Source organism: Bactrocera dorsalis, chromosome 2 (genome assembly GCF_023373825.1).
Source record: "Bactrocera dorsalis isolate Fly_Bdor chromosome 2, ASM2337382v1, whole genome shotgun sequence".
Classification (NCBI taxonomy): domain Eukaryota; kingdom Metazoa; phylum Arthropoda; class Insecta; order Diptera; family Tephritidae; genus Bactrocera; species Bactrocera dorsalis.
The window spans coordinates 37,295,590-37,309,879 of NC_064304.1; the positions used below are offsets into that span (position 1 = coordinate 37,295,590).

At 37.4% G+C, this 14,290-nt stretch overlaps 2 protein-coding genes across 4 annotated transcripts in view; both read left to right on the forward strand.

Moving 5' to 3' along the window:
* The first annotated feature begins 1,833 nt into the window (after nucleotides 1–1,833).
* LOC105226412 (chymotrypsin-2) lies at nucleotides 1,834–2,823 on the forward strand. The gene is made up of 3 exons (XM_011205273.4): nucleotides 1,834–2,008; nucleotides 2,074–2,436; nucleotides 2,495–2,823. The coding sequence occupies exons 1-3, from the start codon at nucleotides 1,895–1,897 to the stop codon at nucleotides 2,786–2,788; spliced, it is 771 nt and encodes a 256-aa protein (XP_011203575.2). The 5' UTR covers nucleotides 1,834–1,894; the 3' UTR covers nucleotides 2,789–2,823.
* Nucleotides 2,824–6,532: 3,709 nt separating this feature from the next.
* LOC105226431 (TNF receptor-associated factor family protein DDB_G0272348) overlaps nucleotides 6,533–14,290 on the forward strand; it is a 115,458-nt gene continuing 107,700 nt past the window's right edge. The window contains exons 1-2 of one of the 3 annotated variants that reach the window (XM_049450547.1): nucleotides 6,533–6,689; nucleotides 13,394–14,290. In XM_049450547.1, the coding sequence (XP_049306504.1) occupies nucleotides 13,856–14,290 (435 nt within the window). In that variant the 5' untranslated portion in view covers nucleotides 6,533–6,689; nucleotides 13,394–13,855. Of the gene's footprint in view, nucleotides 6,690–6,718; nucleotides 6,741–13,393 lie in introns of those variants that run through there. The other 2 variants (XM_049450548.1, XM_049450549.1) reach the window with 2 other exon arrangements.

Here is a 14,290-nt window from a genome sequence, read left to right on the forward strand (position 1 = left end):
GGAAGTACGTGTGGATTGCTGCTTGACAAGTAAAGCATTTTTTGCTTATCCACGAAGCCATTCAGCCAGAAATGAGCCTCACCGCTGAAGATGATTCATCCATGAAAATCCAGATCATTTTCAAGTTGTTGCTCAGCCCAAATCACGAACATACGACGATTCTGGTGGTCAAGTGTCTTCAGTTCTTGCGTCAATTTGATCTTGTAGATCAAGATCCTTATGCAAAATTCGCCACAACGACGTTACAGAGATGCCCAATGCTTGAGAACGACGTGTGAAAGACTGATTTGGGTCTTCCTCAATTGATGCGCTAGCGGCAGAAATATTCTCGACACTACGGACACTTCTTTGTTTCACGGTCAACTGAAAACTTTGTGCTGTGTCTGTAGATTTTTCCACTAGACGCTCAATTGTTAATCTGGCAGGACGATTATGAGACCATAAATTGGACGTAGCTCTCTTAAAGTTGAGGCCACTGGCTCCGAATTCGGGTAGAAAATTTTTATTATTTTGACCACTTACTGTTGGATCATATATCTTTCCATGATGAAATGGTAAGCCTTACTAAAGAGAAATGTAAAAAGAGCATGAAAAAATATGGCGTTGTTTGCTGTCCCTATAGGTCTGCTTTCATAACGTCCCTATTGAAAAATCCATTATTTTACCTCGCCGCCAGATGACGCTCTTATAGCGAGAAAAGTTTACTATCGTGCAGTAGACTCACTGAGCATAACTTTAGTACTGAGCTGTTTAGTCGAAACGACCGAATCCCGTATCTTCGTTTTCTTCTGGCGTCGACTCCCACTTTTTGGCCTCCACCTTTTTTTCGGCAGCAGCACCAACACCAGAAGCTGGAGAAGAGGTAGGAGATTTCAAGGAATAGCCCAAATAGTGAAATTTAAATAGTGACGCTGCTTCATACAACTCAAAGGCTGTCCTATCGGACAGAAAGAGGGTTACCAACGTTTCCTGCAATTCATAGGGTCATTATTTGAGTCGCCGCCACGCAGGCTTATTTTACAAGGTAATTTTTTAGGGTAATTTTTAGGTTAAGTATTTATCAGACTGTCTTTGTATATATTGTACATTTCTCTCTTAATGAATATTTGAGAAGTTACAACATGTCCAACACAGTTAGAGTGAGGCTGGTGGGAAAGTGGTAATAAGGGTTGTTTTTGGTTGAAATTATTCAAGCTCTGAGAATATGCGATACAGAACCCGTCGGAGAAAGCCGAGGAAGACCCTCACTTCGTTGGAAAGCCGGTGGAGAAGGACCTGACTACACTTGGAATCTCCAAATGGCGTGTAACGGCTGCGGTTTTTACGCCAATAAAGAAGAAGGAAATTATGTTTGTTTGCAGAGTTTCTACCAGTTGCTTTTCAAAAATAATGATTAGAATATTTCCTATTCTTTTCGTCTTCTATACTAATTTTTCCTCAGCAAATAGTGAGAGTACTCGTAAAAAAGTCAGAATGAACCCGAGTGATAAACTCTTCGTTTGTCATGCTTGACTATGTGCTCAGCTTTACGTTCTGAAAGATTCTTCAAACAATTATAATAAATATCGCATAGTTTTGGGTATGTTATATATTTTGAAGGTTCGATCGCCCCTATTAATCGGATAATTGCATTGAATAATTGTCGTTTACGGTTGTAATTAAAATATTTAATCAGTGAAAGCAATAAAACTATATTACCCGCTACTGTGCACGCAAATCAGGAAAAGCCAACTTATCTATAAAAAACCAGGCAATCATAAAAATAAAACCCTTCGTATTTAGACGATTAGATTAAGCTTAAGAACAAAGGTAATAAGACACCGTAAACTGGCTATTAAATCAGTCTGTGTTTCGACTTAGTTCGATGAAAGTGCTGAGCATATTATAAAGCAAAATGTGGACTGGATATATTGTGGTTTTTGCAGCACTATTAGGCGTGGTGTCCTGCTACCCCGAAGGACGTGTTGTCAATGGAACTGATTCGGAAATCACGAAATTCCCATTTTTGGTGCGTTAAACTCAAATTAAAAAAAAAATTAAAATTAACTACTTAAATATAACTTTTTTGTAAAGGTATCACTGCGCGGTTCGACCGGTTCGCACTCATGCGGCGCCAGCATAATAGCGCCACGTTGGATCCTCACTGCAGCGCATTGTGTTGTTAGTGCAACGGCCAGCAGGATCAGCATTCAGTACGCCTCGACGGAAATCGCCGCCGCAAGCAGCAATGTGGCGAAGGTGAAACGCATCATTGTACATGAGGATTACAGACCCGCAGACGCGTACGCCAATGACATTGCCTTGTTGGAGTTGTTCGGTCAGTTGGTGTACAACTATAAAACCATTGCGCCGGTCACTCTACCGGAACCATACTTTGAAATACCACAAGTGCCGGCCGGCGCACCAGGCGTGCTCGCTGGTTGGGGACGCAATGAGGTAAATATTTTTTTAATTTTATTTATTATTATTTTATTTAATTTATATTATGCTTTAGACTGGTGGTCCAGTTCAAACGGTTGTGCAAGAGGTCGATTTGAAAATCTTCTCGGATGATGAGTGTACCGAACGCCATAATGGACGCACGACCACAGATCATCTTTGTGGTGGCGTCGATGAAGGCGGCAAGGGTCAGTGCAATGGTGACTCAGGTGGTCCTTTGCTTTATAACGGTTCTATACAATTGGGCATAGTATCGTGGAGCATCAAACCGTGTACCGTTTATCCATATCCCGGTGTGTATACGAAAGTTTCGCATTATATTAGTTGGATTGAGGAGAACATGAATTAATGAGTCTAAATAAATAAAAACTTAGAAGAAAATTAGACCTCATTGTACTATATCGGTGAATTATTGTAGATATTTATGGTATCGCTCTTTGTCTAAATGGAACTGTTTCCACTTCCGAGTTAAAAGAATTACAAAAATAAGCTCGGTGTATGATATCCCAATGGGTTAAGGCAAAGATTCTTCATAGACTGGAATAACGGATATAGGTATAGTATGCTTCTGAGTAAGCAGTTACAGTTGTAGGACTATACCTAATTCCTACTCTTGCGTTCTCGCCGCTCACCCTGAAAACGTAAATAACCTTTGTGTAAGATGCGGTAGTCAACCCGTGTGGTGCCTGGAGTTACGGCTAAAAGAGAGGAAGCTTCAGCGGAGCAACTCCGACATATTCGGAAGTCTAATTTCAGCGTCTGTTCTCTAGAGTTGTATCTGCTAGCAGTATCGTAGGTCTTGAAACAAGCGGTTCGCTTTGTAAATGTGTATACAGCTTTATACTACTCGCTCAGCGAGGTTGTGGACAGGGTTTCGAACCCGCTATTTAGAAACCACTCTCAATTAAAAGGAAACAACAGCATCAGATGAAAGACAGATTTGACCTTCTCAGTGTGGCTTTAGGCTTGAAAATCTCTTCGATCAGATTTTCACCATGATCCAAATCTTGGAAAAGATCCGTGAAAGGAAGATCGACACACACCACCTCTTCGATGGTTTTAAAGTGGTCTTCGATGGCACGAAAAGGACTGGCTTTATGCCGCTATGTCTGAACTTGGTATCCCCGCAAAGCTAATAATTTGTTGTTAAGCAACATCAAAAGCTTCGTCAGGATAGGGAAGGACCTCTCCGAACCGTTCGATACCGAAAGAGGTTTCAGACAACAAACTCCATATTGTGTGTAACTTTTTTAATATAATGCTGGAGAAAATAATATCAGCTGCAGAGCCAAATAGAGAAGGTAAACTCTTCTAGAAGAGTGTACAGTTGCTGTCATACGCCGATGATATTGGCCTCAAAACCGCGTCATTAGTTTAGGTTTTTCCAGATTGGACAAAGAAGCAGAGCAAATCGGTAGAAAACAAGGGCAAGACGAAATATCTCCTGTCATCAAAGAAATAGTCGTCGCACTTGCGGAGTGGCTCACACGTCATTGTTATCATCTGATGAGTCGGCCAGAGGAGTTTTCGAGAGAAAAGTTTTGCGGAAGATTTATGATGCTTTGCTCATTGGCAACGGCGAGTACCACAGTCGATGCAACGATGAGCTGTACGAGATGTACGGCGACATGGACATAGTTCAGCGAATAAAGAGACAGCGGCTGAGCTAGCTAGATCAAGTTGTCCGGATGGAAGAGAACACTCCAACTTTGCAGGTTTTCAATCAGTACTCGCCTGTGGAAGCAGAGGAAGAGAAAGACCTCCACTCCGTTAGAGAGATCTGGTGAAGAAGGACCTGGCGAAAAGAAGAAACGACTTGCGCGCTATTGTTAACTCGGCTACAACCGCGTAAGGCTTGTCTACGTCAGTATAGAATAAGAAGAAGAATCGCAACAAAATTCTTACACTTTGAAGCATATGAATGCTGGTGGTGAAAAGTGGACCACTTCCGCGCGCTGAACCGGCGCTAATGTTGGTCAAGCCAGGATTGAAACTCAGGAAAGGTTTGCTAGGCGTTAAGTGGGATTGGCGGGTAATAATTTACTGTGAGCTGTTGCTCTATGGTCAAACTCTTAATTCCAATCCTTACTGTCAATAATTGGACTGTCTGTAGGATGTAACCCCCAAGAAATCATTACCTTTGGCCAAGAGGAAATAAATTTTGTTTCCTTAGTTATATATATTTATAAGAAGTCGACAAAAGCTCTGGTAACTTGGATTGGGGTTCTAATGTACCGAACATACGGTCCGGATCTGGTACTTACTACCTGCTGCTGTCATTGGCGAGTGATTTTGCTGGTGAAAAATTCGCCTCCTGAAAGTTTGTGAAAGTCAACTTTCCCAGTTTTTTGCCAAAAAGGAAGTGGATTTCCATGAAAGTGGCATTATGAAATAATTTTAAAAATGGTGATAAGTTGTCGAACAGAACGATGTTTAACTCAACAAAATCGGATTATTTAAATTTTTCTAAATCTTATATATTATTGGTCTTGAACGATGCGGTCGATACGTGAACTGCACTAAAGCGCTTTGTATTTACTTTTGCAATTCATGAACGTTTTCCGACTGTTGTACATCTAGCAGTTAATTTGAGAATGAAGAGTGTATTTCAACCCAGAGAATACAGTTCAGCCAGTGGAAATATCGCCAGCAACAAAATTAACATTGACGAGTTTTTTCTCAATTTCCGTCAGTGATTCGTTTGCGAGAACATTGCTCTATTCGAAAATACCTTGATATTATACAGGGAATGCATCGTCGAAGGAATAGTTAGGCAGAAAGCAAGGCCAACCAGTGGATTGACATCCAGGTATCTTATCAACTAATGCATTAGGACGAATTTACACAATCCACGAAAGATGAACTCATCACAAATGTTCGGACATTGGCCAAATTATCGTAATTACGATTCTTAAGTGCACGTTTAATGTTAGCTGCCAAAAATTCCGATGTTGTTGACTTCAACTGGAAGATTCAAAGTCAAATTCCGAGAGACTTGCGCTGATACAAATCGATCGATCGTCTTGACTATGAAGACGACGCCGTGAATTATCCAGTGGTATTCCTAAGTTCTTTGGAGAGGCTTGGTATGCCACCGCATTATTTGCGTCTCAAAGTTGGATCTGTCGTTATTATGTTTCCCAATCTTCATGCGCCGAAACTGTGTAATGGAACCCGACAGATTGTGACGCAGCTATGGAATACAAGGGGACAGAATGCTTGATTCTATGAATTCCTTTGAGTTCTAACGATTTGCCATTTCAGTTCAAACGTATTCCGTTTCCAGTGAAAATTGAATTTGAGATGACAATCACCAGGACCCAAATATAGTCGCATAGTGTGAGGCATAAATTTGGAAATGCTATGTTTTTCACGCGGCCGTAGCGTGCTCACGAGTTGGAAAACCACTTTTTCTGTACACCGGAACAGAAACCGAAAAATGTTGTTTATAAAGCTGCGTTACATTGAAAAAAAAAATGAAATGATAAATTTAACTTTCTTTTCATTTCAAACTATATAATTTCACGCAGAACAACGGCTGCGGGGTCAGCTAGTAAAATTATAAATTTAATGCATAAATTAAGGATTAATTTTAACTGAACTTTATATAAATAAATCAACTTAAGCTCACATTAAAGGTGAAACTCCGCAAAAATCTTGAAATTACAAAACTAAATGTGCCTAAAAGTATGCTATACTTCTGAAAACGTTTTTGAATTTTGAAATTACAATACTAAAAGCGCCTAAAGTTATGCTACACTTCTGAAAGCGTTTTTGAATTTTGGAATTACAAAAATAAAAGCGCCTAAAGGTATGTTACAATTTTGAAATTGTTGTCTGAAGTTCAGCAATCAAATATATAGCTCCTTCACATATATTATGTATATACAGCCACACACGAATACAACCGTTCATAAAGCACTAACACACCGATAAATCCAAGCAAACGAAACCAAACGAAACTGTTATAATGCACTACACTGGCACTTAAACTGTTTGAAAACCACCCATCATGGCATCATGCAGTCGCTGTGCTATCTCCGTCATTGCACGTGCTTTCTTCGTCGTTTTGTGTTTTGATTGGACACCTCGTGGTCCATGCAGCTGCACAACACAAATCACTAACGTTCACGATCTCGACGCGAGCGGTTGTACGTAGCGGATAAGCGACCATACGGTGTATAAGTAGCAGTTAAAAAAAAAATAAAAATAACAAAAAATACAACAAAGTGTGCATGAAGAATAGTGAGGTAAAGTGTGTGTGGAAGTGTTATTGTGGCAAGAAGAAGCGGAAGAACGAGGTGAAAGCGCAAGAATTGCTGAAATATGCACACAAATGCCGAAGAGTGCGTTAGAGATTTGAATAACCTTACATAAAATATTAACAGTGCAAAATATTTAAGTAAATTTGTGTGTGATTTTGGTAAAGATTCCTTTCCCATGGCGATTCGAAAGTGAATTGAGCATGAAAATTCGGAAAAAAATATTTAAAATTTTTTAAAAAATCATTTGTATTAAAACAAAATATTTTTGTGCGATAAACAAAATATTAACTTAAATGTGAAATTATGAAACGCGAAGAAAAAGCATACCAAACAGATAATAGAAAACAGTAAATGCTTTCAAATCCGTATTTCAGTGACACAATTTCATTGCACTTAATTAGTGGCTGACTTTGAGCGCAGCTCAAGCGAATGCCAAACCACAAGCAAATATTATTTCGCAATAATTGCCACATGGCATTGCAACACATGTCTGTGATTGTTTTTATTACTTTTTTAGCTCAGCTCAATGCAAGTTGTGTGGTGTTTATTCTGCTCCTCATCCATATGTACGAGCGTGTGCGTGTGTGTGTGTGTGTGCTAAGTGTGTTACATAAATAATTACATTGACAAATAATTGTTTTGCAAAGCCTTGCAACTGCCACCAGAAAAACAAAAACAACTACTACTCTGGTACAGTGCTCAGAGATGAAATTGCTGGTGCCGTCGCTATTTAATTACGTGCAGTGCTGTAAACGCGGCGGCATGTTGCATCGACAGCAGCTAGGGTGACTGCACTACAACAACAACGCTAGCAACAACAACAGCAATTGCAGTAGTAACATCAACATACACTAAATAACTGTGAACGCCTGGCATTTGCATGCCGAATTGTGTGCCGTTAAACTATTTCCACTGACACACATACAGTTGCATGTGTTTGTTGGTGTATGTGTATGATTTGCAATTCGCGCCACTCAGCAATCTTTTGAACTTCGCGTTTACTTAACTGTTTGTCTGTTGTTTTTATTGTACATTGGCTGCGACCTTAAATTCAGTGGCAAGGCATCTTTGCCATTTATTGACTTTTGCGGCTTTTTCTTTGATGTTTTTTGTTTTTGGTTTGACAGTGCGCGGTTCAACTTCGGCCGCAAGTAAGGATGCGTGAAGTGTAAAGCACTTGCTGCACTTATCGCGAGACTTTGAAACAATTAAAATCACACTTTGTTTAATTTGTCGTTTAATTAAATTTGAGGTTCAACTAGGCGTATGATGAACTTTGCTTTTGGCATCGCTATGTTTCATTGTGTACTTGTACATAAATGTGCTTACCTACAGGTTATTGGGGTTAAAAGAAAGCACTAATGGGAATTTTAATGTTTACTAAGATATATTCAGTTTACACAAAGTTCTCAGAAAAATTGAAAATTTCGAGTTTGAAATTGATTAGCAAAACAGCCTGTTTGCTTGCTGTGCCGCATGCTCTGATTTTATTAAGAAATTAGCATTTTCTGAGAAATATATAAGAAAAATTAACAGATATTTTCTCTTAATTTTCTGCTATAAAGCATTTTCATCGTTTCTGAATGGATATACTATTATAAGCAAAAAAAGTAAGACTTTGCTCATAATTTTAGAATTATTAATTTATTCTTCAAAATATTTGCCGTCCCTTCAAAGTAATCCCTCTTGGCCTCAATACACTTGTGCGAAGGTTGCTAATTTTCCGAAATAGCCTTCAATACAGGTAGCGATTCAAGTTCAATGTCTTCAATTGACTCAAAATGTTTCCTTCGGAGCGTTCGTTTGAGTTGTCTGAATTGCTAGAAGTCACACGGAGCCACTTCAGTCGAATGCGATTGTTGCGGCATGATATTGGTAGAAAATTTGACGAAAAACTCATGAAGAATCCATGCAACATGCGACAATTCATTATCGTCGTGCAAAAACAAATAGTTGTCGGCCATAATTCCGGCCTCTATTTACGAAAAGTTTAAGGGTTCGTTCTGGTTTTATAGAACTGACTGTCTTGTGAACGACTATGATGTTAGAGGCTATTTTTTGCTAAATATGGGTAGTCAAAATTTCCAAGCAGTTTGGATTTTATGTGTTGTAGTCAATTGTTGTAGGGGTCAAACTACCACCATTTACTAAAATGACAAAAAAAAATGCAAGTGAGGGGAAATTTTTGAGCTCAAATTCAGAATTAGGGCACTTCAAATACCCCACAGACCTCTAAGCACATCAGTCGCAAATTTGTCATCCAGTTTTGTTGAGTAGTGAAATCAGCGAAGGTCTGTGCCTCATGCAAGTGGCTCATACATTAATGACGACAACATCCAAAAAGTAAAAAAAAAAAACAGTTCCTGGAAATCTTCTCGTTGGCATTAGAATGTTAGCAGAAGATCTCAACATATCTTATGGTTGGACACTACACATTTTGGTTAACATTTTGGGTACGAAGCCTGTCAATGCTGGACTCGTAGCAAAAGGTTTGAACCTTTTGTGTTAACGATGTAGAGTAGAGGTCGTAAGTTAGATGCTTGACACCGCAGCTGAGATTCATAGAATACATCATTGATTCTCAAAGTTTTCTCTATAGTTGTAGTGGAAAGGGATAGTGTTATAAAGACAAGATAGACTAATTGCTACGGCTAATGTTTAGCTTCTCTTAACATAAAAAATAATATTTTCTTAAACTATAGTTACATTATAGCTTGATTATATACTAATAGCTGTACTTTAGCCTTGTTATAACTTAATTATATACGAATAGCTGCATTTTAGCCCCATACAAAATATAGGGCTGATTTGTGCCCCACCTTTATAGCCGTGATGGCTGAGTATATTCAAGAATTCAAAGATTTTTTTCAAAAAAAAAAATTAATAAAATTGTAATTTGTATAATTGTTCAAAATCTTAAGCTTATATTATTTATGATCATGGCTTCAACTGGCTTTCAACGGGAAAAAATATATTTTTGAAAAATTTTCGTCACACAAAATATAAAATTTCTTTAACTAAACTTCATATTATAGCATCTAATATCTTTCAGACCTGGAAAATAATAATACGTTAGAGGTTGATTGAACGGTAGTAATATTTAGTAATTTTCTTCCTCTTCAAAACCCGCAAACGTTATAACGTTCCACTTAACTATATTATATTTATGTGCCTCGCAAAAGTACTCAGACTGCATACATGTATATTTTGCTATACACTTCTATTCATTTAAAATATACATATATGGCTGTATATGGGTATCCTGTGCATAAATAATTCTTATCAAAATACTATACAATTCATTGCCAATATTATCCTGCTCGAGGCACTTGCATCAATAGCAAAGAGCAAAATGTAAAATTGAGCCAAAGCCACTGCAGAACCAGCTCCGAATGATTTTAAAATAATATACCCAAAATTGTATATTTGTACAATACTACAAATATCATCATGTAATCAAAATTTTAAAATAGCCTCTAACTAGGATAAATGTTTGGCCGAGCTTCTTCTTGCATTATTGTGATGATTCCCATTTGAGAATGTAAACATACAAGTGTTTGTTGTTGTTGTAATGACAGAAAACATGTTCCGAATAATTGTGAGACATACTTAACTTAGCACATGTTCACTCTCGGTAAACTAATGGAAACTTTTGAAATCATAATATATTCAACTGTGGGCAAAAGTTGCAACCAATTTTATACTGAAAGGGCATCACACATGTGTTGTATGCAGGGCTTCAAACAAGCTTTGCGTGTGTGTATTAGACACAATACCTTTGGCTTACATCATTTCCATATTACATATGTGTTACATATTATATTTGGAATAATGTTTAGTAATTTTTTATTAGTATTTTTTAAGTTTAAAGTTCTTAGAAAAGCTATTTAAGGACCTTAAGAGACTTAAAATTTTGTTCTGCTCAAAATATTGCCTGAATTCTAACACTTAATAAGAAAAGTTGCCTTACCTAGCTCTATTATAATTTGTCGTTGTTGAATAGCTCGCAAACATTGTTTCAGTTTTGAGCAAGGAATCCTAATCAACCCAAAAGAGGCTAAATAAAAAGCGTCAATGCTGGAAAGGCATGTCCAGATTAATATTTTGTTTTGCTTTCCATATAAAAAGATTAATTTTCATGAATTTGAGGCACTGGCACTTTAAAACAAATTCCACCTTGAACGAAATGTAATATGGATAAATGTATACATATTAGGTTGGATCAAAAAAAAAGAGTGTTTTTTTCGCTTGGTACTCTGAAAAAATGGCTGATAGACACCTCTAAGAAAGGCTCTCCAAGTATGAGCTCCTAATTGTAACGGAAAGTTTCTCCTAAAGATTTTCTATTTTTTTCTATTTCTCAGAGAGCAATATTTGCATCTCGCTTTCAACTACTTAAAAAAATATTTCGTTTTTGGGTTTTAAAGGAGTTTTGTTTAGTTTTTCAGCGTACGAAGCGGTAAAGCAAACATTTGTATATTTCGGACCACCCTAATGTATATATTACACTCTCTAAGTTTTCATTAATCTCAGAGTGAGCACAGATTTTGGTGAATTTGTTTTCCAGCCTAAGGAGATAAAAACTCTGAGTCTTGTAACATGCCATGATTGTACTGGTTTCCTTTTTGTTTGCACGTCATTCGCAGCACTCCAAAGTACATAGGTCTTTGACGGGTCCTATATTTTATTTTGCTGTCTTAATTTCGTTGATAAACTATAAAGAGTACCTTTGCTTGCCTACTGATCGACTAACTATAAAATTAATTGGGGTCTTTATAGAGCTCGTATGATAACCTGTGGGCTAAAAATTTTGAAAAAGTGGAAACTGTTCAACCCAAAATAACCACAATCGCTCTAGATAAATCCTATAAAAACCCTTACCGGTTGTGCGAAATGAATCTATATCGGTTGCACCCGAACTTTTATACTTTGAAAAACAGAAGAACATTTGCATTTGTTTTTTTTACACAAATCTGTATTATCGCCTTTAACGTAGGCTTCCGAGCCTTTAAAAACTTGCCAGCCCTTAATTAAGTTTTTCATACACTTGTTAACATATATTTCTGTTCAGTCGTTATTGTTACGGTCTTCAGTGCCTTCAGTGATTTTTTGTGTATTTCCGCTTACGAGTATATGATAATTCTGCTTATATTTGGAGCGCCAAACGTTTGATGATTGGACAATTTTTACGACAAATTCATAAATCTCCTTTCTTGCGACCAGTAACGGGCGTTTGATAAATATAATGTTCTAAGCTACCTTGTCAACGGACTCAGCCTCTACTCCATATCGCTTTTTCAAAAGATTCAGGTACTTTTTTACGAGTCTAGCTTTGAGACGCTTCATATCCAAAACATTATCCAATACGTGCAGAGTCGATACATAAAATATGTCGACATCCTCTGCTATCTCTCTGATGCCAATACGGCGGCTTTCAAGAAGTATTTCTTAAAATTTTTCGATGTTATCGTCATTAATAGAGGAAGTGACAAATTTTCGATGACTATGTGACCTTCACTGAATGTTTGTGCCACTCTAATACTTGTGTTCGTGATAAAACAGACTACGCACACAATACTGCAACATTTTCAACGTTTGTACAGTCATAATTTAATTGGAAAGAAAAAAAAGAAAACTCGTTGTTAATTTTTTTTCAGTGGAAAAAACCCGCATTTGCAGTTTTTGCTCCAAAAAAATCATATGTTGTATAACAAGCACTTTAAATTCAATCCAAACTGTAGTTAAATCATTTAACTTTTCCACTAGATTTTTTGATCTTTTGCCTTGAAACTTTTTATCTCCATCAAGTTTTTCTAAAACTTTGTAAAGAAAATGTTCTAATATAAGTTTTAGCGTTCTACAAAAATGACCTATTTAGGTTTTAATGGAAATATGCTTCTAAAAGATATACAGAGTTAAAGTTATGCATCAAATGCACTGAGCATTCACACAAGTGCTTGATAAATTATATGTTGCGTATACGGCACGGTGTACAGTGTATCATATGTACAACTTGGGAAACAACTTACATCCTACTATATGTACGAGTATATGACTGACATGCGATGAAAAATGATATTTTTTAATTTATTTTATTTAATTTCATTTACACTTGAATTGAAATTAATATTTTATTATTCCGTTTACTTATGTTTACTAAAAACATAAAAAAACAAAATTGAAGAAAATGCCGAAAGAAGGGAAAAGTCGGAAGAAAATTGAAGAAAGTATAGTGGTAAGGTTTGCGTGGCCACGAGTGTATAGTATAAATAAATGTATATGAAAATGTAAATCAACATTTCACTTGATTTTGCATGCCACTTTAAAATAAATCCACTCCATCACATTGAGCTTGTATTCTGTCAGAAACATTTACTCATTAAAAGCTGATAAATGTCTCTTCAAAAAAGCGTCAAGCGTCGCTTCCTTTCTTGAATAGCCATTTAATGCTTTAAATACGTGGATTTGCCGAATCATTACCAATGCCAGACACGATTTGCATATTCATTACGACGATAATAGTATTCCAAGCGATTTTATGGCCTGACGGTGCCATTAAAGTGCCACCAGCGTCACACATACGCTGATGCCACCAATCATTCAATCAACTACTCAACCGCTCGTTGAGGCATTCGAGAGCGTGCTTGCATTTAAATGAAGAATTAAAATCACATTTCGATGCCGAGCAGCAAATCAAATATTTGCACTTTGCAATTCGATTATTTGCAGTAAGATATCACGTTACGTGTGAGCAGCTAAGCGTATAAGAACAGTTACAAATATACATACATATTGTTACAACTATATGTACATATAAGAACACATGTGTTTGTAAGATATCAAGAATTTTCAGTAAAAAGAAAAGTGCGACAGTGCTCTTCTTCTTCTTCGCCTATACCGACAGTGCTACTTAAGAGTGTAGAAAAAAATAAATACAACAATAAGCAAGTCGCATTAAAAGTGAGTGAAAAAGTGTAACAGTAAAAAAGCAAAAATAACACAAAAATCTCGAGATCAGCGAAAAACCCGTTAAGCCACACGCATTTCATCTAGCAAACGAAAGTGTCTCGTAAAGTAAGCAAAATACAGCGAAAAGGCAGTGCAATACATACCGACACAGCAATAATAAAGCGACTAAACGGTAAATAATAATGTCACCATTTACAAGCGATTTGAACGGCAGCAGCAACAACATGAACATGATGAGCTATGCGGACAGCATGCCACTGATGGCACGCGGCAATGCCAGCGACAATGCCAACCGCAACAATAGCAACATGAACAACAACAACAATAGCAACAACAACGAAAGCGACAACAGCAGCGGATGTGACAATATGTCGTTGCTGAGTCGCTGCCGTCGCAACATCAGCATGGGCGCTAGCAATTTGATGAGCTACCAGAATATGCTCGTTATGCTAACGGTATTGGTGTGCGGCCTTGCCACTGTTAACGGGCTCAAGTGCCACATGTGCGGCCAGTATAACGAGGGCGTCGGCTCGATTACGCCCTGTCTCAACTATTCGGATCAATATGCACATCTCTACTTGAAGGAATGTTCGAAGAAAAGCGAGAAATACTGTGTG